Below are 23,324 nucleotides of genomic sequence, written 5' to 3' on the forward strand. Positions count from 1 at the left end.
ACTGCAACGAACCGTTTCATCCACCCACGGTCGTTTCCAGTATCCATGCTAGACAGCAAAGCATGGTGGCCACTCTTGCAGAAGTTTATTATTCCCCCGCGGAAGATTTTGGGGGAATAGAGATTTATCATATGAGCTAAGGTTAGCTCATCTTCAGTTTCCTAGTACAGGTGTCGAAAATAGGCGACCGTCCTCCATACCGAAGGACTTACCTGTGCCAAATACGCTTGGTAGCGAAGGCAAAACTCCGCAATCACGGAATCAATTTCTTCACTCATAGAAAACGCACCCAAAGTAAAAGGATACATTTAATAGTGTATAAAATCTTCCTTAGGAAGGGTCACTCGCTCCGATAGATCAGGAGCAATGATATCCAAGTCATGGCAGCGACAGTGTTCCTTCACAACAAGAATACTGGAAGGACGAATGGAAGAAGGATACCTACTAATAGCCCATGTACGAGGGTTAGCAATAGGGAATTTCTCTTCGAGATCTTCTGTGGTACCGAGTTTTTTTGGGATGATGGAACCCACCATTGGAGGATTAGAGTCCTCGATTTTGTTCTTGTTCTTTGTAGAACCAGCACGCTTGGAGGAAGAAGCCATTGAAAAAGAAGAAGGAAAAGGTTTTGAGTTTGAAAAGATTTAAAGAGAGGATGGAAAACAGAGATGCAAATTGGAAGCTCGAGAAATTATGAAACGCAAAAGGAAAAGAATGTTGCGTATAAGTAAAATTTTGGCGGCTAAGTTTATGGCCATGATTACCTCGATAATCGGCAAAATTTGTGTTGAATCATGGGATGACGTGTGTTCGGGGTATTAAATGCAGAGAGACACGCGTCTAATCAACTGTCAGGAACCTTCAGAGGGAGTTATAGTAATTCCCGCCAAAAAGGTGTTTCTACCAACTTTTCGGTAACACAAAGTTATGTCACCGAAAAACAGGGGGACTATATGTATAGGGTGAAATATGATATGACACGTGGTCATCTAAAGGGAGAAAACGTGGAACCTAAGACGGGGATGGCCGAACACAGCCATTTCGCTTGTCACCGGAAAGGATAACGTTCATAAAGGTGTGTTAAATTCTCTGCGCCCGGTAGCATTTAATAGGGAATATTCTGTCGCATTAAGAGCGACGGTCCGTTACAAAGAATTTGGCATTTGTGTTTACCGTTACATCTTCATCAATGACCCTCATAATTGACATTAAAGGAGGGTACGATCCTAGGACCTCCTTCCCGAGACATAGCTATAAATAGTGAGCTAAGTGGTCATTGTAAAGGACATGAATTTTCTGGCTAAACACATACTACATTTTATATAAAGCTTAATACAATCTTACTTTCTTATTTTTTGATCTCATCATTGTTGTGCCGGGAAACCTTGTTCCCGGAACTGTCATCTCTGTCGTTTCATCTACATTCCAAGGCTAAGTATTGTACATTTCTTTAATTATTGCATTATTTCAGGATCAAATTAGTTCACTTGTCTAGAAACCACATATAAATTCAACTATACCATTTTACAGGTAATCAATAATATATCCAAATATTATATACATCAAAACGATACAGTACAATAATATAAGTACCATACGATACATTATGAAACGATGAATAACAGCCATCCAAACAAACCGTAAACAAAAGCTTTTAACTTGTAAATACATACTTGAGGAATATATTGAAATTTTCTTCTTTTTTATTGCAAATTTTTCTATAACATAAATGGAAGAAGTTGAAAGAATAAGAAGATAATGGAAATTGAACCACGTCTATTGTAGGAGAAACTCCAAATGGTATTATTAGATTATAAGCTTTGATCAATTCAGATTTGAATTTCCTATGACTTACTAAAATATTCAACATATAGTTGGACTTACAAAAAAAGGTTAAATTTTGTATGAGGTATTAATTATTGCATTTCTAAGATGATATTTCTACTAAAATTTAGAGAAACAAATATTTTGAGTTAAAACGAGTTAATTAATGAATCATAAGCAAACTTGTCCAATCTCATACACTTTTACATGATGAAATTAACACTCCTCCTTTCTTCCAACCATTCAATCAGATCATTAAAAAAAGTATGTTTCTCTTCCATTTATCCTTATTTTTATAGTATGAAAATAAGATTAGCACTGAACTTTGAGGATTTGTTTTTATAGACATGTCAAAATCCGGGAAAGAATTGGCTTATCAATTATGAGGAAATCAGATAGAAAAAGAAAAGAAATATCAGGGAAGAAAAAGGTATTACACGAAAAATTCAGGGACCATTGTGTAATTACTCGAATAAGATCTACCTTAGTAGAAATTAAAATATAGTTTTGACCCCAGATTACACTGTACCAGTGCAGCGCCGCCACTTTCCCTGGCGACGTGCTTGAATTCTTCTTAGCTTCTTTTGAGCTGAGTTTGGCACGACAAAGGTTGCCTTCTCTATTATTTTTGCATCTCAAGTTTCTCACTTCTCATTTCTGCTACCAGAATTTCATGATTTTTTTAGTTTGTTTTGTTTTGTTTTCAGTTAGCAATGAAGGCGTTCGAAGTTGGTGGAACCACCCTTTGTCTTGCCCTTTTCTGCGATGTTACAAATTCTAAGTACGTTATTTTCTCTCTGATGTCTTTATACAACTAATTAAGTCTGGAATTCATTTTTGTATGCCTATCTTTTGAGTAATTGTTGGTAATTATGTTGTGAATGATTACTAAAGGGCCTATCTTTTTAAAAATTATGGTAGACCTTACTTGGTTTTTCCCCTATAGCTTAAATGTAAGTTGCTTGGCTGTTAACACACTGGCTTAAAGATGTAGGGGTAAATGTGCTTTATCGAAAAATCGAAAATGTCCACAAGCAATTCTGACATCTAGCCTGTGCTAAATCCAAAAAAATTAAATCAGAAACAAAATCCTAAACGAGACCCAACAAGAAAAAAAAAAAAATCCTAAATTAGGCCGAAATTGAAGTTTCTAGACATAAAACAACTGACTTTAATACGCCATAATGCCTGCATCGAAGTATCTTTGTTCGGGGTTTGCATTAGTCCATGATGTTGTCAAGGTGATAAAGATGGGGATAAAAAATGTTATCTAATAAAAAAGGAGGAGACGAAGAAAAATTGATGTTCCTATGAGGAAATGCGTGTGATACTAGAACTCATGCCCTATCGAGCAGTTATCCCATTTTGAAATTGGTTTATACAGCAGCAAATGCTAGTTACGATGGGTTCCAGTGAAACCAATTTAGTGATTAGTAAAGCCGAAGTCAATGAGGGTACTACTGGGGAGAAATTGGAACCTCGAGGACTTTTAGCATATGAGAAGGTAAGAAATAGTAAGAGCTGAAATTTTATGGAAGAAAAAGAAGAGGATAGAAGAAGGAGAAAAGAAATAGGAAGAAGGGAAATAACCGTTGGGAACGGAAAAAAAGTTTTAAGGAAAATGGTAATTTCAGCCTTTATTACCGTGAAATGATCTGATGTGGCATTAAAATTACTCTCTCATCATTTGAAACCACTTGTTGTGCCAGGTGGCTCTTTGGGGGGTCTAGACATTCAAATAGCCAAGTATCAGGGGTAATTAGGACCAAATTAATCTAACTGTGCACCGAATGAACGGTGCTAAGTTCAGGAGAGAACTTCTCTATCTTTCGACACAAAAATAAACACAATTTTGTCGAATGAGGGACTTATCATTTAGAATTGTCATACTAATTGTAACACTAGTCTGAGGCTTGTTGCTATACATAGCTATGCTGCACTAGTTTGCAAAAGCCTAACAGTATAAAGAAGATGTGGAAAAAATTGATCCATGACTTTTACTCTGTCATAAGATTTTCTTATATCCCGATTCAGTTGTATCCAAAATATCAAGCGTTTCCTTTTCAGGAAGTACCAGACTACATAGTTGCACTTTCAGGCTTTCTTCTGATAGCTTCATGTGCAGTAAGTACTAGAACTTATCCCCAATGCTGCCTAAACCCCCACCCCCCAGCTAAAAGAAAAAAGACTGCACTCAGCACTAGAAACAACATGGGATTAATTCATGTTTTATCTGAAAACTATACTCTACTCGGCATTAGGCATCTAGAAACAGTGGTGAAGCCCGGAAGTTTGCTAAGGGTATATATGTATAAGAAGTAATATTTGACCTATATACACAAAATAATTTTTTGGTGAAGGGTATTCAGCTGACCACCTTGAGCCTATTTGGCACCAATGAGCTAAGCTAATTCACAGATCAAAAAGAGCAACAAGAAGAGACAAAATTTGTTGACAAAAAGTGTGCATCTTCTGGAAGTATAATTTTTAGGGGTATTGCCTAGAAGGAAATTGTTGTACTGTTTTGTTTTATTGAAAAATCTTTGAAAACTATGTGTATTGTGCAATCTTAGGTTTCCTGTGATCCAATTTTTGGGTGCCAACATGGAAAAGTTTGCTTTGCCAAAAAGGGAAGATACTCATTAAGTTCTAAACTGAAGTAAAAGATAATATCAGCAAATGCGAACAATTAGAATCAGAAAAATAAGTTATGCTTAATACAAAACTACATTAATGACTAAAGTTAAAATAAACCTAAGTGACCATCTTTTTCAGAGAACTACTGGATTTAATGCAGTCAGCAACTTTGGAGCCAGAAGTAGCATTTCTGAATGCATCACTTGTAAGTACACTCTTCACTCTCTCATTCAAAGCTCCCTTGTTTTTGCTTTGTGCATATCAAGCTGATTTCATTTTTGGGCATATTACAACAGATTCCAGAAGTATTTCCTGTTTTGGCAGCTGCACACAAGGCACTTGTAGCTAAATCACGGGATTCACTGACTACACGGACCCTCCACTCTGAGCTTGTTTACAACTATTCAGGATCTAAGCATGTAAGTAGATTTAAGGCTAAATCTAATGATTGAGTGGATTTTATCCTTTTGTGGTCCATTGACTTTAGCTCTGCTTGATCGTAGTAGATATCAGAATCTTTGAAAAGATGTGGCATTGCAGATAACACAAGCTACATCCTTGCAGCACGCTTTAGTGCTTCGGTTGATGAGGTGAGGCAACATTGTTTATGTCACCCGAGTTGATTTATTGACTTCTTTTTCTTGGCGGTAATGATGTGTTCTTACTTTGCAACTAGATGGTGGCCATAGAAAAACTCATAAAGGGCAAGGAGATTGACTTGAAGGAATTGGAACAAAGAATAAACCAAGCTCAGATTCAAAAGGTGGGTGGATAGCTATCTTTTCAAGTGGTTTGGAGGAGTATGGTCATGCTTCCTTTTTCATTATGAATTAATAATTTGAAATTTGACAGCATTACAAGATATCTAATCTGGAGCTGGAGATATCATCACTTGCTGATGCCATCACCTGCAGAATTGCTGCCCGAGATGCTTTATGAGAATTGCACGCCTACGCCAACAACATACCCAGTATTATCCCACACCGTGGGGGTCTGGGGAGGGCACTATTTATTTTATCTTTTTCATTTGTAAACTGTTGTCTGAGAAATAACTTCCCGAACCTTGTGTGAAAATACCATTTTGCTACTCTGATTGCTTCATAGGCGCTATTTGGTCCCTGTTAAACATTCTCTGATGTTGTATTTTGTTTGGCTTATGTTCAATGTCGGAGAGATTCTGTAGTCACTAGTGATGGCTTATGGTTTAATTACATATAATTTAAGCGTCACAAAACTATTTTTTCGTCACATTAAAATAATTGAATATTACTCATTTTAAATGTCAAGTCACTAAATCTTATATACCATTATAGTATTAGTAATATAATTATCTTTTGTCACGTTAAAGTAATTGTTTTTTATCTACTACAATAGTAAAGTCCAATACTTTACCTACTGTGACAACAAAACCTACCTATCAAGGTGATTTTACTCTTAAATGGGTAAAATTTTGGGACTTTATTGTTATAATAATGAGTAAAGTTTTGTGGCTTTACTGTTGTAACAGAAAAAATTAAGTTACTTTAATATGACGAGATGGTTCTATAACTTTATGCTACAGTGAGTAAAGTTCGATTACTGTAATGTAACAAAAATAGTTTTGAATTGTATGGTTTAGTCAGGAAAGTGCAGTCGCTATACGTGAAATTCACTTTATGCCTAATCTGGCATTATAAAAGAAAATGCGAAGAATTACCTGATATCACCTCCTGTGCAAGATAGGCCACCGTAATCTTAACAACTTAAGTTGGATGACAAGAGAACTTAGCTGCCAGATTCAATTCTAAAACTTGTTCCAGAATTTATTACTTATTTGACACTTAAGTTAATCTTGCATCACAACTCGACCTACGAGCACTGGCAAGTAAAAGTGTGCAAAGACCCTTCTAGATTGTACTGTTCATGCACAGTGGAAGGCTAGAATTGATATGCCAACAGAAAATCATAGGGCTTGAATTTATTTGACTTGAATTATATGCACAAACTTCTTCATCCAAACATTCTCTGACACAATATCTTGCACGTCATAACTCATAAGAATTCCACTCGTACTTACAGTATGCGGTTTAAAAAGCAGTTTGTAAAACATAAACACAAACAAATAAACGATAAAACAATACAGGGATCGTAAAAAAAAAAATGAACTCAAACCTTCCTACATACACAATAGAAAGTTTTTCTTGCACGCATTGATCAAATCACCGGTCAACTAGTTCCCAGCCCCCGCTTCTTGCCAGACATGCTGATGGAAGTAACTTTCATTGGAGTTGCCACAACCAAAGGAGCTTCTGGTGAGTCACTGACGGCATATTTGTCATGCATGAAACGACTCTCAACAACTGACTCATCCTTTGGCACTATCTTGTAACAATAGCAACTCTTCAGCCCTTGCTGATTCTGATAGCAACGGTGAGCACTGTCCTTCACCTGCTGGAAATTCCATATCACGCTAAACTTGCCTACTGCTGCAACCAAGTGGCGTTCTTGTTTTCCACTTTCAGTAACCTGGAAAATGACATACAAGGCAGGTCAGGTTATTCACCTACTTTCAGCTTGAGGAATAGAAAACACAAGCATGCACAGTTACTACAGTATAGACCTACATCAGAGAAGGAAAAACATATAAAAGGGTAAAACCTGCCGCGGGACAAACAAATTCTCATGCAACAAACATTAACCAGATCTTCAGTGGATCTGGTGCAAGTTGTAACAATAGTCAAATTCAAGTTATACTTCCGTCAATCGACAGCTGCGGTAGAGGTCATATTACATGCCCATGACCTGCTGCAAGCACGGTAACAAAAGATGGTAGGCAGCTAAAGAAGAGGACTCCCAGTGGTATAGACAAATGTGAGAAGCTTGCTAAGACAAAGAAGTGCAACAGTCCACCACTCTATTGCCAACTTCCAAAATCTGCTTCAGAATATAGAAAAAAGTATCCCATAGCCTAACAAAATATGGAAGCAAAGAAGATATTGCACTGTCAGCTATTTCAGAAATTGCTAGTTTCAGGGTTTCAGCAGCCAATTGGAGTTCTCATCTTGAATATATAAGCTTTTATTGGAGAAATACTATTTTTCACCAACCAAGAATTAAAATTTTTTAGCACTCCTACGATAGAGGCATTAAGTTTCAGAATATTTCCCATTGGTTAATCATCCTGAGAAAGAGATATAACTGTTTTGTTGCAGGAAACTTTTAAACATCTGGTTCATTCAGAACAGATAATTTGGTCAATAAATAAAGAAAAGAAGGATTACTGCCACTATAAAGAATAAATCGAGGCTGATGACTAAAAGGATCGAGATTTAAATTGCAGCATAGTGGAATCTGAGGTGAGAAAAGCTGATTAGGAAATCATATTTCGAAGAAGCTACATATAGTATACAAGGAAATGAGCAACCATCATGGATGCGGTAACCTCCAAGGTATGGAGAAAAGCAGGTTGCAGACATCACATATGCTAAACTTCCATAACTTCATGGCAAGAGGCAACAAAAAGAAGCTATAGTAAAGCTTTAAACTTATAATTTATGATCTCCGGCAAACAAGGAAAAAAAAACAGTGCGAAAGTGTCATTACGTATGCCATACAAATCATTACAGTCAAGGATTTTTTTTTTTTTGTTAATAAAGTCATTAAAGTCCAAGGTCATTGCATTTACTAAAGTTGCATAAGAGCCTATACGGAAGTAGCAACAACCAACTTATATGAACTCACAACACAACGGACAGCTTTCATGGAGTTAACAATGTAATGCCCCTTCAACAAACAAGTAACATGACAATAGCAATTACCTATAGAGTACTTATATGTTAAGCAGCTAAATAAATTAAGCATGCTTACCCATGAGAAATGGCCACCATGGAACTTGTTATTTGCCCCAGCCATATGCGCATCAACTGGAGTCAGCTTTAAAAATCTTGGGGCAGGGATTTTATTTCCCATTCGACCAGTAAAACCCGTTTTGGTCTTCCCATCCTTATCAGTAAACAAACTGCATATCAAGATCAAATATGTATCTGTCGTGCCAAGTATCCATTTGCCATCATAAGTAACATCAACATGTGTAATCGGAGAGCCAAGCCCAGGGAATGCAGTCTTTGCTTGCCTCATCGAGGTCTTCGAGTACAAACGAATCTTCCCATCAAGTGATCCAACTACAATGGAGCCATCACCAGTCGTGGCAAAGCATTGAAAATTTGTCCCTCTAGAGAACTGGTGCCCTTGTGTCCAATGCAAAACAGGAGAACTTGTATTGGCTAATGTCTGAACAATTCCTTTCTTATCACGCATGTCCCACTGACACAGCCGGTTATCATCCAAGCCCAAAAATGTCGATTCAGAAGGATCCAACTGTGACCCTTTTGTATCATTTGTTATATCCTTCATGGTAATATCAGTCCCGTCCTTCTCAAACTTCCATTCAGTGACAATCTTCCCGGTCTCAATATCCAATTGGTGAAGCCCCGTAGATCGAGGCTTCCCTTCCTTAAAAGGGCTCATTAGCATCATATTAGTTTCTCCACGCATCAAAAGAGCCTTTTTTGGGGTTGAACTTCCCCTCTTATCCTTTTCATCAAATTTCACATAAACACCTTTCCCATGGATCCCATGGCTGAAATTTTTCACAACTTGCACCCCTGAATCATTCACAAGAAAACTATTATCCAAAGCCCCTAATGCCAGACTCTGAATTCCTCCACCAGTAGCAGCTTCCTCAAACTCCTCCAGCAAATCTTGGCTATCCCTCACCGGCGTCATGGGACTCTTCCCACTACCCTTCCACACTCCAGAATCTGCATCTTCCCACATTGCATCATCTGATTCCTCAGGTCTTAACCATCCAACAAATTCCTTTCCGTAAATCTTCACTTTATTTGCCTCTGTAGCCTCCATTCCATACACATTCTCAAACAAACAATCTTGAAACTTACTAATAAAACCCCTATACTCATCATCCACAAAGAATTTCAAAGCCCACACTCCTTTATCCACAAAATCAACCCTCCTCTGATCTCCAAACATTTTCAACTGCATATCAGTCGAAACCTTAGCCCTAATTTTCTTCCCCACATTCAGAACCCAAAACCCCTCTCGACTTGACAATTCGTAATCATCATCTTCATCATCACCGTCGATTTTCAATGTTTTAACAAATTCATAGTACGCTAGCTTCTGAGAGGTTATCCATTTGGCTTTCGGCGTGTTACCGCCGACATGCAAGTACAATCTAACGGCGTTTTTTAGATTAGACGGTGTTTCAGCTGAACCGTACTTAAGTTTTAGTGCTTTGAGTTTAGAATCGACTTCGTCTAGGGTTTTGCTACTCACCGGCGGAGTCCTCGTTGAAGCGTGATCGTCGGCGGCGTCTTCGTACTGTTCTTCACTTTCCGTTTTGGTGCTTTCCTCGTCGTCATCGTAATCTGAATCATCGGAAAGTTCTAGACCTTCACGACTGTGAGAAGCTCCCATGATCACGGTGTTCCGAGCAAATGATCGCTGGAAAAGTAGATTTTGAATTTCTTTTAAGGAGAGAAAGAAAGGAATCACAAAAATTGAAATTCAGAAGCGGGGAAAAGTGGAAAAGATAAATCGGGAATGGGGAATTTGATTTGCTTTATTTGGAAAGAGTATAAACCAAAGATGAAGAAAATGGATATATATATATTTGCGAGTTGGCGTACATCTGACGGTGACACGTAGCTTAGTCGTTAAGTAAATGGCGGCACGCTTTTCGTTATTGCGCGTAAAAAACTCTGGGCTTTTCCAATATGGATATTTACACAAATACTCAGCCATAATCCAATCTTTGAGGGCCAACTTTCCACGGAGAATATTGGGCTCATATAACGAATTGGTCTGGATTTTGTAAAGAAGAATTAACCCAAATAGCCGCCCACTAAACCGTTTAAACTAAAAATAGTCGGTAAAGATATAATACATGAATACTTTATATATTATATGTGTATAATTATGTATAATCAATGTATAATCCATGTATATGGCTAGAAAAGGTAAAAAGTGAATATGACCGGCTATTTGTGTAAAGATCCCTTTTGTAAATTGGGTTTAATACAGCTTTACAAGTAAAATTACGCGACACGTCAAAAATACATATATATTTTTTATTCGTAGCTATACTTTCAGCAAATTGATCATTCGTAACTATGTTTAAATCTTATAGCAAATTCATAAAACATGAGATTAATTTGTTTTGAACTGAAGCAAGAGAGCAACAAGCTCTCACAACTAAGTTGGTTAAAGTGTCCGCTTAGTTAGCAGAGGTCTTGAGTTCGACTCTCAACAAGAGCATTTTATTTTCTGTATTTCTATATTTCGCCGTGATTGTATTCATTGCATGAACAAATACAGTCGATATATGTTGTATCCCTTATATACATCCTTGTATTTCGCCTTGGTTACAATTGATACATATTGTATTCGTTACGCGAACGAATACAATTTATATATGTTGTCTTCGTTGCGCGAACGAATACAATTGACACATGTTGTAATCGTTGCGTGTTTGAATACAAGTGATACAAGCTGGTAACAATTGAACAATAGCTACAAATGGTAATTAAACAAACTATAGTTACTAGGCTCTAAACTATAGTCTTTATGAAAATTTCTCTAAAATGAAAGAGATTTTTAAGGGGATCTTTACACAAATAGCATGTTTCACTGCTTACATTTCCTAACCAATATATATAATTTATACATCGATTATACATAATTATATATATTATATATTCACCGGCTATTTTTAAATTAAGTAATTAAGTGGGATGCTATTTAGGTTAAATTTTCATTATTTTTAAGCTCAAAAATTATTTTTTTAATATTACTTTTCGCCTAACATGATCACGAATGTAAAATTGCTTAGGTAGAAAATAGAAAGACATTTTTTCATTCTTAAACACTATATGAAACTTTATTATCAAAAATATCCATGTTTACTTAATTACCCGGTCTAAACACATTTTGTCTACAAATTATATACATTTATTTAAACTAGAATCCTTTCTGTAGTAGCCTTCCTTTTTTAGAGGAGGAATTTTGGGATCGCGTAGGATTTTTTCGAGAATTTTGCGACACAATCATCGCAATTGAATTAAGCCTGCTATTACGCTGATTTTCTCAGTTTATCATCGCCGATACTCTGATTTTCTCTGTCTCCTCTGGTGTCACAATCATAAGCGAAGGTTTTGAAAAAGAAATTACAAACAATTATCTATAATTGTGTTGAATTCTGCGACATAATGTCAAAAATAGTTATTATGCTTCAGCTAAATGGTAATTGGGATAGCTTTGGGAGATACAGAGATTTTAGTGTTGACGGAATTATAGTCAGCGATGATTCAAATTATAGTCAATTGAATTCTGCAATTGCAGAGCAAATAATGATCGATACATCAGAAAAAATTATCGAAATCAAATTCATTGTCAACGAACATTGTCCTCCAATGAAAATTCAGAATGATATGGGAGTTCGAGTATACATGGAGACGAAAAAGGAAAACAAAAGCTTAGGAAGGTATCCGCTATGTATAACAGTGATTGATTTTGATTTGAAATGCAGTATCTCTAATTCGAACACAATTGCAGGTTTGCTCTATTATTTCAGTGGTGATGTTTTTTTATATTTCATGTGTTCTACAATTTTTCTACAATATAGATGCAAAAATACTACATAACAAGTGTAGTTCAACTGTTATGAATATTGAAGTATTGAATTTCACGTGTTCTACAATTTTACTATAAACTATCTACAATGTATGTCTGAACTGTAGTAAGCTTTAATTGAGTGCAGGTTCATCTGAAACACTGAAGTTGATTGATATGCCAACATCTCCGGCGATAGTGGAATATGAAAGTATCATCATAACAGATACGCCAAATGTTATTGAAGTAGGCCAAGTCTACAAAGACAAGCAAACAATTGCCAGTGCAATGAAGCACTATTCTATCATGAACAAGTTCCAATTTAGGGTGAAAAGGTCTAGCGCAAGAAGGTAGAAATAGTTCAATTGTCAACATCATATTTTTGTTTAATTTGTAGTTTCTTTGTATTTTTTTTGTATAGTTTGTAATATCATTGTATACAAATTGTATATAATTTGTAGTTTTTTTGTATATAAATTGTTAAATATAAGATTTTTATGCTTAAACAGCCTATTATTTTGTAGCTACATTTTCATAATATTCTTTAAATTATTTTTATTCTGTACCTACTGCCTGGTATGTATTGGGGACAATTGTACATGGCACTTCAAGTCCACCAGCATAATGATTCAGAATTGTTCAAGGTTCGAAAATTCAACAGCTTGCACACATACTCTTTGATGGACAATACATACATACAACGCAAACCTACTGCCACGGTAGTTGGTAGCATGGTTATACCAAAATATGTGGATCCTAAGATAATTTACACACCAAAAGACATACAAACTGATATGTTGTCGGAACACGATGTGAACTTAACATACATGTAAGCTTGGAGAGCAAAGGAAAAAGCTTTAAAATTTTTGAGAGGTCATCCTGCTGATTCCTACAGTCGCTTGCCAAGTTATTTGTATATTCTGGAGAAGACTTATCTGGGGTCGGTAGTTAAATTACAGAAGACTGACGATGACTGTTTCTTGTACGCATTTGTTACGCTTAGTACGTCCATCAAGGGTTGGGAGTATTGTAGGCCAATTGTAGTAGTTGACGGGACCTTCTTGAAGTCGGCATACATGGGAATAATGTTAACAACTAGCACAATGGATGCAACATGTATTGTAGATTAATTGTAGAAATATTGTTGTAATTTTGTTTTTTAGTATGTATTTTTTTTATCTCCAGTTTTATTATGGAAATTGAATTTCTTTTTGCCACATGTGATAGGTAGCATATTACCACTGGCATACGCTGTTGTTGATTCAGAAAATAACGCATCATGGAAGTGATTTTTTGAGCAATTCAAACATGCGTATTGTCACGGCCTAATTTCCCCTCCGTGTGACGTCATGATGACACCTAGTCTCTGCAACTAGGTAAGCCTAATATTTTGCGAAATAATAAAATAAAAATATAATTTAACCAACTATACAAAAATACACAACAAATCCCAAAATTCGGAACATCGTGAATCACAAACTACAGAAGGGAAGATCTAGTGTCTCTATACATCAGAGTCTAACAAGGAAAAATACAGAAGATAATGGATATGGGAAAGAGTAGAAGGGGACTCCGAGGTCTGCGGACGCGACAGATATACTTTGAAGTCTCCAAAATTGTCCCGGCTCACTGATAGTGCGGCTGATAAGGTGCACCTGGATCTGCACACACAAAAAAACATATGCAGAGAGTAGCATGAGTGCACCACAATGGTACCCAGTAAGTGCCAAGCCTAATCTCGGTCGAGTAGTGACGAGGTCAGGTCAAGATCCTACCGGAGTAAATATAATAAATTAAATAGTAAAAAATATAAATAAAATTTACATTAACACGGTTAAAGAAATTCTCTAAAATTTAACAGTTAAGGAAGCTCTCGGCTCAAAACAAGGTAAACACAATGGGAAATCTCCCTGGATATCGTCCCGTAGTTCCGAATGAATATGCAGTACAAGGGGATCTCCTGGAATACGTCCGTAGTTCCAAAGTAAATATTTAGTGCTGGGGGATCTCCCGAAATACGTCCGTAGTCCCAAAGTAAATATGCAATGCTGGGGGATCTCCCGGAATACATCCGTAGTCCCAAAATAAATATGCAAGACGGGGGGATCTTCCGGAATACGTTCGTAGTCCCAATTTAAATATGCAACACAAGATGAAATGACGGGTAAGGCATCGAGTTATACAGTTTATACAGAACACAGATAAGAAAAGTAGGGACTTAACTAAGCATGGCGCACAGAATGTCAAATAGGCAGTTAAAACACGTAAGCATGCTTCTCTAATCTAAGCTAAACAATTAAACGTATTAGTACAATTTAATAAGGGAAAACGGTTTATGATTTAGAAAGGAAAGACGTGATTTTTGCAATAATAGCCCGTGTACGTACTCGTCACCTCACGTACACGGCACCCACACATCAATTAATATCAAACATCCTAAGGGAAGAGTCCCCAACACAAGGTTAGGCAAGCCACTTAACTCGAACCAAGCTCAATCAATCGGTCACAATGCCTTTCCCATGAATATCCGACTCTGAATGGCCCAAATCTAGCCAAAAGCAATTACATATCATAAATACAACCATAATAGACTCATCTAATTAATGAAATCAACACTTTAACAAAAATTCCGAAATTTACTCAAAAATCACCCGTGGGGCCCACATCTCGGAATCGGGTAAAAGTCATAAAATACGAACACCCATTAACTCACAAGTTTAACCATATAAAAATTTCTCAAATCCGACCACAAATCCCCTTCAAAACTCGAAATCTTTGTTGAAGAAGTTCTTCCAAATTGTTTTCCCAATTTCAACCTCAAAATCCGAAATCAAAGAGGAAATTAATGATAGATTAGTGGGATATAACCATAAAAGAGTTAAGAATCGTTACTCAATCAATATCTCTGAAAATTCCTCAAAATATTCTCCAAATCCGAGCTCCCTATCTCAAGTTTTTGGTAAAATGGAAAACCCCCCGTTTTTTGGAAACTTTAACACTGCCCAGCGATTCCTTAATAGCGATAGCAAAAATAGCCTCGCGATCGCGAAGAACAACTTTGCTGCCCCAGAAATTACTCTACGCGATCGCTTAAAACACCACGCGAACGCGATGCTCTGGCTCCCCTACTCACGCGATCGCGAACATCCGCACGCATTCGTGATGAGCAAAGCGCGTGGTCCAGCTTTGGCACACTTAACCCTACGCGATCGCGACCTTGTCTCTGCGTTCGCGAACCACCACCTCACATCACTATGCGTTCTCATGCCCATGTTCGCGAACATGAAGAACAATTCCATCCTCTTCCCAGTTAAGCCTACGCGATCGCGTATAAGGAAACCAGAACTCAGACACCAGAAAACTTCAGCAACCTCCTAAGTCTAAATATCGATCCGTTGGGCGTCCGAAACTCACCCGAGGCCTCCGGGACCTCGACCAAACATACCAACCAGTCCTAAAACACCATACGAACTTAGTCAAGCTCTCAAATGACAAACAACGCTAAAATCATGAATCACCCTCCAATTCAAACTTAAAGAACTTGAAACTTCAAAATTCTACAACTGATGCCGAAACCTATCAAATCACATTCGATTGACCTCAAATTTTGCGCACAAGTCATAATCAACATTACGGACCTACTCCAATTTCCGAAATCAGAAAACAACCCCGATATCAAAAATTCCACTACTGGCCCAAAACTCCAAAAATTCGACTTTCGCCATTTCAAGCCTAAATGAGTTACGGACCTCCAAAACACAATCCGAACACGTCCCTAAACCTAAAATCACCTAACGGAGCTATCGGAACCAACACAATTCCATTCCAAAATCGTCTTCATACAGTTCTGACTACGGTCTAAATCCTAAGGTTTAAGCTCTCATTTAGGGACTAAGTGTCCCAAAACACTCCGAAACTCAAAACCAATCATCCCGGCAAGTCACAATAGCAGAAATAGATATGGGAAAAGCAGTTAATAGGGGTTCGGGGCTCTAACTCTCAAAAAGACCGGCCGGGTCGTTACATGTATGGTGGAAAACCAAATATGCGTGTTATTTCGGATCGGAATGAGAGTATCTTGAAGGCAACATCTATTGTTTATACTTGCATACCACATTATGCTTTCATGTGGCATATTTGGACAAATATAAAGTCAAAGTTCAAGAAGGGTCATCTAAAGTTAAGCGAATTGTACTTTGCCACGACACGATCATACACACTTGATGAATTTAATGAAAGAGTGTCAAAGATTGAAGAGATCGATACGCGTGTTAAAGCATACCTATACGATATTGGCTATCACATATGGTCTCGGGTACATGCTACGGTGAACAAAACGTGGATGATGATATCAAATATTGCAGAGTCATTAAATGCGGTAACAAAAGATACAAGAGAGCTGCCCATAGTTAAACTATTAGAGTACATGATGACTCTTCTTGAACGTTGGACTAATGAAAAGTTATTGAAAGCAAAAGTTACATTCACATACCTTAGAAAAAAAATACAACAAAGAGTTGGAGGACAACATGACATTATCGCGGAAGATGAGAGTAAGCTATATCCAGTAACATCAGATCAAGGATTCCATCAAACTAAATATATACTGTTAATTGTAGATAAAATGTTGTATAATTGTAGTTATTTTGTATATATTTTTGACAACTTGTTGTGTGTTTGTAATGAAATTGTAGGAGAGGGCTTTAATAGATCACATCCATACCGTGATAGATGATATGAAGCGCTTTATTGTTTGTCTTCAAAACAAGAGATGTAGTTATGGACAATTCCAGCTTGATGAACTTCCTTGTGCACATGCTTTGGCGGCTTTGAGGCACAAGAATGAGTCTTATGAAAATTATTGTTCTCCTTATTACACGAGGGAGAGCCTTTTTCATACTTATGAAATACCAGTAGACCCGCTGCCTGACGAAAGCAAATGGAATGTGCCACAACATATAGCTGAAAAAGTTGTAATGCCACCTATTGGGAAAAGACAGTCAGGAAGACCTAAAAAATAAAGATACAATTCATATGATGAAGTAAATGCAAAGAAGTACAAGGTTTCATGTGGAAACTGCGGACTAGAAGGGCATAACAAAATATCTTGTAAGAATGCTCCCAAGAGGAAATAAAATTTGATAAAGTCACAAGATTTTTTGATAAATTGTGTTGAGGTGTTCTGGAGAATTATAGTTGAGGTGTAATTTTGTTGATAAATTAATTAAAGACTGTCTCCTATAATGAAATATTTTTAGCTCTTAATGCAATTGGTTTGTATTTGTTTTGTTTAATTACTGAGTGTATTCATTTCAGCCTTTCATAACTTGATTGGATTATGTATTTTTTGTATGTATAATACATAATTGTAGTTAAGTTGTAAAGAAATTATATGCTAACAATAACGATATCAAGTACTAACAACTTTCAACCAAAAAAATAAAACAACAGATGTTTCATATTCTAAGTAGTAGTATCTTCGATAAAATAACAAAACATAGGGTAAAATAATTGTAGCATAAATCTGCTACAAATAAACGTCAACTGACTTGTTCTTAGATAACAATTTGTCTACAACTTTACTACAAAACAGCTACAACTAAACAATTTAACTACAATTTTTTCTACAGAAAAGGGCAACTAATTCTTCTTCTTCCGGACTTGTGTTCTCTCATTCACAGCTGGTGCACCTTTTCTTCTTCCTAATCTGCCAGTCACCTCGCTCTCATTAATTGCACCAGTATCTTGCTTCTTCCTAGGATAATCCCAAAGTAGCGCTCCATAGCGTCTATGATGTTGATCAATATCAGAAAGGCCTTCCTTTGAAACTGCTAGCTCTTCAATGCTGACATATTCTGCAAATGCAGCCACATATACACCACAGTCACTGCAAAAAAAAATTATGGGAAAAGATTTAGCATTCATTGTAAAATAAAATATGTTAAATAGATAGAAGAAAAAATAGTTTTTTCATACAGTGATCTCTCTTTTTGCTGGGGTATCTCACTGACCAATCACTGAATGTCAAGAGGGTCAGTAACATCTTTTTTAATGTATGCCTTTGTGTTTTTGTAGTTGATGTCTGGACGCTTGCCATAGAAGCCGGCGCATGACAAGTAGAGGGGGATCATAACAACAAACTTGTTGACAACAAATTCAATAAGGTTGTGATTTTGTGAAGAGACCATAGAATCATAAACATATAGAACCTTATCGGTAATGTCAAACACAACCAACAACCATTGAAATTTCTCCACAATATTTATGGGCATAATCACAAAATTAACTTAATCCCATACAATATTTGCGAGTAACCTGTACCCCAATATGTATTCTGATACGACGTCCTGGGGTTTGACAAAAACAAGCTTCTTATCAGCAGGAGCATTGATGTACCTCTGATAAATTTGTTCAATTCTAGTCTTGAACATACAATCAGTGGTTGTAAACTGTATTTTGTTTTGAGGACCATACTTTCCTCTCTTTCTCAAATAGTATAAAATAACATCAATGTGCTGCATAAAAATAGATTTTATTATTTCTCAATGCTTCATACAATTTAACTACAATTTTTAAACAAAAAAACTACAAAATCTTTAGATGATAGAATACTACAGCTAGTCATTAAATTCTGTCAGGGTATGTATTTACCGTGTCGTTGAGGACTTGCTCGGGATGCGCCAAGTGTAAAACCACTCCTTTTTATCAACTTTCTCCACTCCAAGATCATACCACGACTTAAGCTGGTTATCTTTTACAGAATAAAGCGCCTTCCTCCTATTTAAACACATAGCAATTGCAATAAATATGTAGATTCAAGTGGAAATCCAAAAGATGGATGCACTCGAAAATATGAACAAATTGTATAAACTAACCTCTTTGAAACTGTATTGGTACCAAAGTATAACCACTTATTGAATTCTTCCAACAAGTCAGGATCAACATCTTCGCCAATAACCCCAGTAAATGGATGCTTGATGAGGAAAATTAGAGGTCCAACAGAAGTGCTCCCCCCCAGGACTGTAAAAAGGGAGAAAGGGGGATCTGGCATGCTTTCAAGGCTGCCTTGTTCTTCCTTGATGCACAGGGGCGGTTTCATCTTTATTAAGCTCGTCGAACTTAACAATCTGGGAGAAGTTCTCTGGCAGCTCAAAATCATCAAGTGTTACTTTCCTTTTTTCAGATCTGGAGTCATTGTCTGAATCACCTACATTAATATAGTCGGCTGGTTCACCTTCAAAATTTAAGACAAAAGAATAAGAAGACATGTTGCATCAGCTCTTTATTGAAAATTGAAACTTATGTTAAACCTATTTTTTTTCCTACAATTATAATATAATGTATAATACCACTGAAATCTTCACAGCAATCATCTCCTTGTTGTATAACGTTCTCTTCTTGAATGGGAGATTGCATTTTTGTCTCATTCTCCTCATTTTTTTGTTCTCCTAGAATGCTTATTGTAGCTTCATATTTTGGAGATTCTACATGCATAGTTTCCTTCTCTGTTACAATAAATATGTATAACTTAATAAAGTTGTAGATAATTTGCAGTAAACATTAACATCACTACATATAAATTGTAGTTTAATTGTAGTAAATTTATTAAAATATTATCCTGCAGCTGATATGCAAAATGTATTGTGAAATGTGATGATAACATGTACTAAATCATACCTGCATTCTCTTCATCAAATGCCCCTTCAAATTGGGAAGATAAATCAACACCTACATGAACATTCTCCTCAATTTCTATGTCATTCATGTGCCCTGTATCTAAGAAAACCATTGGAAATATAATGCAGATTAGTTGCTGGTAATTTAGGAAATATGTAGATATATTGTAGACATAATGTAGATATGTAGATATATGTAGATATATTGTAGACATAATGTAGATATATAGATATATGTAGATATATTATATATATATTTTAGATATAATGTAGATGCCTGTTTTACTGTTGCTGGTATGCACTGGTTTAGTACTACTGCCCGAAAAGTGTTGATTGTTCTTTTCTTTGGAGTGCTCATCATTTTTTGTAGAACTGCCAGTAAACTGCAAGCATTTAATTTGTTAGGCTATATACTTTATGAATGATAATATAAACTTAGACATGGTAAAAAATGTTGTCTAAAATGAATATATTTCAAATGAAACCTTAACATCAATGTTATCCTTTTGACTGTTTATCGCTTATAAAACAGCCTTGATTGAATTATTGAGTAGCAGTCGAATGCTACCTAGTTCTTGAAAATTCTCTTTCTTGAAAGTTCCAAGATCTGAACCAACCTACATATTAAAATAGAAAAAGTTAACGAAATAATTTGCATAATATAAATTAAAGAAAACATCTAGGATTATGTATATATGTTACCTGTCAACATCTTTTCTTAGTTTATTTATTTATTTCACAGTATCTTTCTTGTCATCTATTCCAATTACCTGCTTATGTCCGGATAGAGATGGAGCATCTATCGGATGCTCGGACTTTGTTTCAACTTCTTCAAGGATGTATTCAACTTTATCTGACAAATTCATTCTTGAAAGCTCTTTTGGTGCTTCAATTATGTTGGTGAACTGAGTGAAAAAATAAATGTGAGTGACTTAGACATAATATGTATAAAATGTGTAGATAATTTGCATTAGATTGTCTGCGCAGAAGTGAAAACCATTTACCTTGATCCATGATAGTTTGATCATTCTATCTTCAATTGCCGACCAGCTAAGTATGCGAGAGATCGAATTAGTAACCCTTGTAGCTATATCAGTGTTGACAGTAGAGCAACACTCATACAACCATATTTGCATAGCTAGTGCAAAGCCTCGAATGACATAAAAATGAACAGAAGGGTTGAGCTTGTGCCTAACGGACTGAAGCAATTGTGTATAAGATTTACTACCCCATGCGTAGTTCGCATACTGCCCTGAGTCTACCAAATAGAACCTAAAATGATCATCAAACCTACATTATATTTGTCTGAAGGACAAAGGAAGAATTCTATGAGATAGAGAATACACAGCTTGACTGCATCCTCATCGTTCACCCAACTACAACTGGTTACAATTTATTTTTAGTACGACTTCTCAACTTTTTTCTTGTTTGGAAAATAGCTTCTCATTATTTTACAGTCATACTTAGGTGTGTAACCAAAGTTTGTCACTTCCGTAAAATATCTAAGGCCACTAATCAGGGCAAACTCTCTCAAACTAAAATTCAGCCTCTCATCCTTTATCTTTGCGGAAAAAAAGTCGGAACCAGATGCGTTCAATTCATACTTCATGAGAAGATGAATTGCTTGATTTTGCATACATATTTTGGGCAAGGAAAGAAAATACCCAAAATATGTCTTCTAAAACAGCTTTAATCCATTTTCAGACAGCAAATCCTTGATTTGGCCAGGAATAGTGGAGTCGGATAATGTCTGGAACCTAATGATCTCATAATCAACATTAGAAGGTGTAAAAAATGGTCCATTCTGCAGCAAAAGAAAAGGAAAGTTATTAAAACTTGTTTCAAAATCAGAAAATAAAATAACTACATTTATACTATAATTTATCTATAATCATAAAAACAGAGTCAAAACTAGAAAACAAAATAACTACAGTTATATTACAATTTATCTACAATCAGAAAAATAGAGTCAAAACCAGAAAACAAAATAATTACGTTTATACTATAATTTATCTACAATTAGAAAAACATAAATCTTCAATAAATCTACACAAAGTAGACAAAATTTCTACAACTACAAAAACAAAAATTATGCATATTCATAAGAATGAGAACAAGTTTTTTAGCTTTAAAAAAAATTGAAACTACTAAATATTTACCTTCTCCAAAGACTGTTGGGGAATAGTTTTAGAAGATTTTTGAACCTTCTTCTTTTTTGAAGGTTTAACAGTAGGAGACACTCTAAATTTTTTTTGCAACTTTCATGATAGCTTCTTCTTCGACGAAATCATCATCGGAAGTAATTTCTTTGCCTTTTCGTTTTGCAGATTTAACAGGTATCGAGGATTCACCAGCATCCATATCGTGCTTTTGTTTTGTACGAGCTTCTGCCCTAGCTTCACGAGGGGAAAGCCTGAGCTTGGTCTCTTCTTTTGCATGTGCTGATTTTAAAACTTTTTTGGGTGAATTCTCTGAGAAAACACCCAAATCAAATGTAGGAAGATTACCTACTTTAGTTTTTTTAGGGCTGATCTTTGAAACTGTTATCTTCTTCATTGAAAATTAAGCAAGTAACATACGTTAATGGAGGTATGTGGTAGAGTATTTAGAGCTTGAATCTATAAATATGGAGAGGGATTTTTGAAGAAGAGTGAAAAAATGTAGATTTATTTTTGAAGAAGAGTGGAAATAGGCATTAATGGAGGGATAAGATACATGCGGGGAGGGGGTTGTGGAGAGAGAAACGTGGGGGGAGTGAAAGATACGTTAGAGTGATTTTAGGACACTAATTATTATCATTAAATGCCTAAAAATATACATAATTGGTAATTGGGTATATAATATGTAATTATATTAAAACTTGAGTAGGGAGGGTAATAAAGATTGAAATAGTATATAGGAATGTAAAAATTCCAAATAGAAACGAACCAACTCATTTGTCTTTATCGAAACGATTTTACAAAGTACGAAGGTGATAACTCTTTTCGTTCAAGAGAAATCAAAGGAAATTATTTGTTAAGTACTATGTTTATATTTTCCAAGGAAAGGTCAATCTTTTCAAAGTTGTTGCCAAATGGCCTCCATTCCAAATAGTAAATTGTCTTCTCTCAACAATAGAAAAAAAAGAAAAGGAGTATTATCACTTTTAGAATGGTGGCTCCTTTCGCCCAAGTAACATCAACAAGAACTAGTATAAAAAATATATTAATTTTTCTCCTTCTAAAATAATTCTTTTTAAACGGTAGCCACTCAGTAACAATATATCATTATCTCCGTACTATGAAATAACATAAAGAATAACTTTTATATTTGTAACGACCCGACCAGTCATTTTTAGAATGTAAGTCCCGTCCGGCGGCATAAGGCCCTGAGCAGCTTCGTATTATATGTATTGACTTGCGTGCGTGGTTGAATTTAGTTATCGAATAATTCGGAGTAATTTGGGACACTTAGTCCCTAAAACGAAAGCTTAAGTCTTAAAATTTTGACCGTAATCAGAACTATGTGAAGACGACTCCG

The 23,324-nt window shown here is 35.9% G+C and overlaps 3 protein-coding genes across 4 annotated transcripts; 2 read left to right on the plus strand and 1 right to left on the minus strand.

The window, feature by feature from the left end:
- Positions 1-2,300: 2,300 nt before the first annotated feature.
- LOC107774750 (uncharacterized) lies at positions 2,301-5,645 on the plus strand. Of its 2 annotated transcripts, none has more exons than XM_016594391.2 (7): positions 2,301-2,433; positions 2,532-2,605; positions 4,600-4,666; positions 4,758-4,880; positions 4,968-5,051; positions 5,138-5,224; positions 5,314-5,645. In XM_016594391.2, the coding sequence occupies exons 2-7, from the start codon at positions 2,538-2,540 to the stop codon at positions 5,398-5,400; spliced, it is 516 nt and encodes a 171-aa protein (XP_016449877.1). In that variant the 5' UTR covers positions 2,301-2,433; positions 2,532-2,537; the 3' UTR covers positions 5,401-5,645. The 2 variants fall into 2 exon arrangements, with proteins under 2 accessions (XP_016449877.1, XP_016449878.1); XM_016594392.2 differs by having other exon boundaries at positions 2,345-2,433; positions 2,536-2,605.
- A 761-nt stretch (positions 5,646-6,406) lies between these two features.
- Positions 6,407-10,149, minus strand: LOC107774751 (protein CYPRO4-like). Its single transcript, XM_016594394.2, has 2 exons — positions 8,308-10,149; positions 6,407-6,966 (listed from the first exon to the last, which is right to left on the minus strand). Exons 1-2 carry the CDS (start codon positions 9,934-9,936, stop codon positions 6,667-6,669), a joined length of 1,929 nt encoding a protein of 642 aa, XP_016449880.1. The 5' UTR covers positions 9,937-10,149; the 3' UTR covers positions 6,407-6,666.
- Positions 10,150-16,153: 6,004 nt separating this feature from the next.
- On the plus strand, positions 16,154-17,150 carry LOC142173552 (uncharacterized). The gene is made up of 2 exons (XM_075239166.1): positions 16,154-16,696; positions 16,824-17,150. Exons 1-2 carry the CDS (start codon positions 16,154-16,156, stop codon positions 17,148-17,150), a joined length of 870 nt encoding a protein of 289 aa, XP_075095267.1.
- The last annotated feature ends 6,174 nt before the right edge of the window (positions 17,151-23,324 follow it).

This window comes from Nicotiana tabacum, chromosome 19, assembly GCF_000715075.1.
Source record: "Nicotiana tabacum cultivar K326 chromosome 19, ASM71507v2, whole genome shotgun sequence".
NCBI lineage: Eukaryota > Viridiplantae > Streptophyta > Magnoliopsida > Solanales > Solanaceae > Nicotiana > Nicotiana tabacum.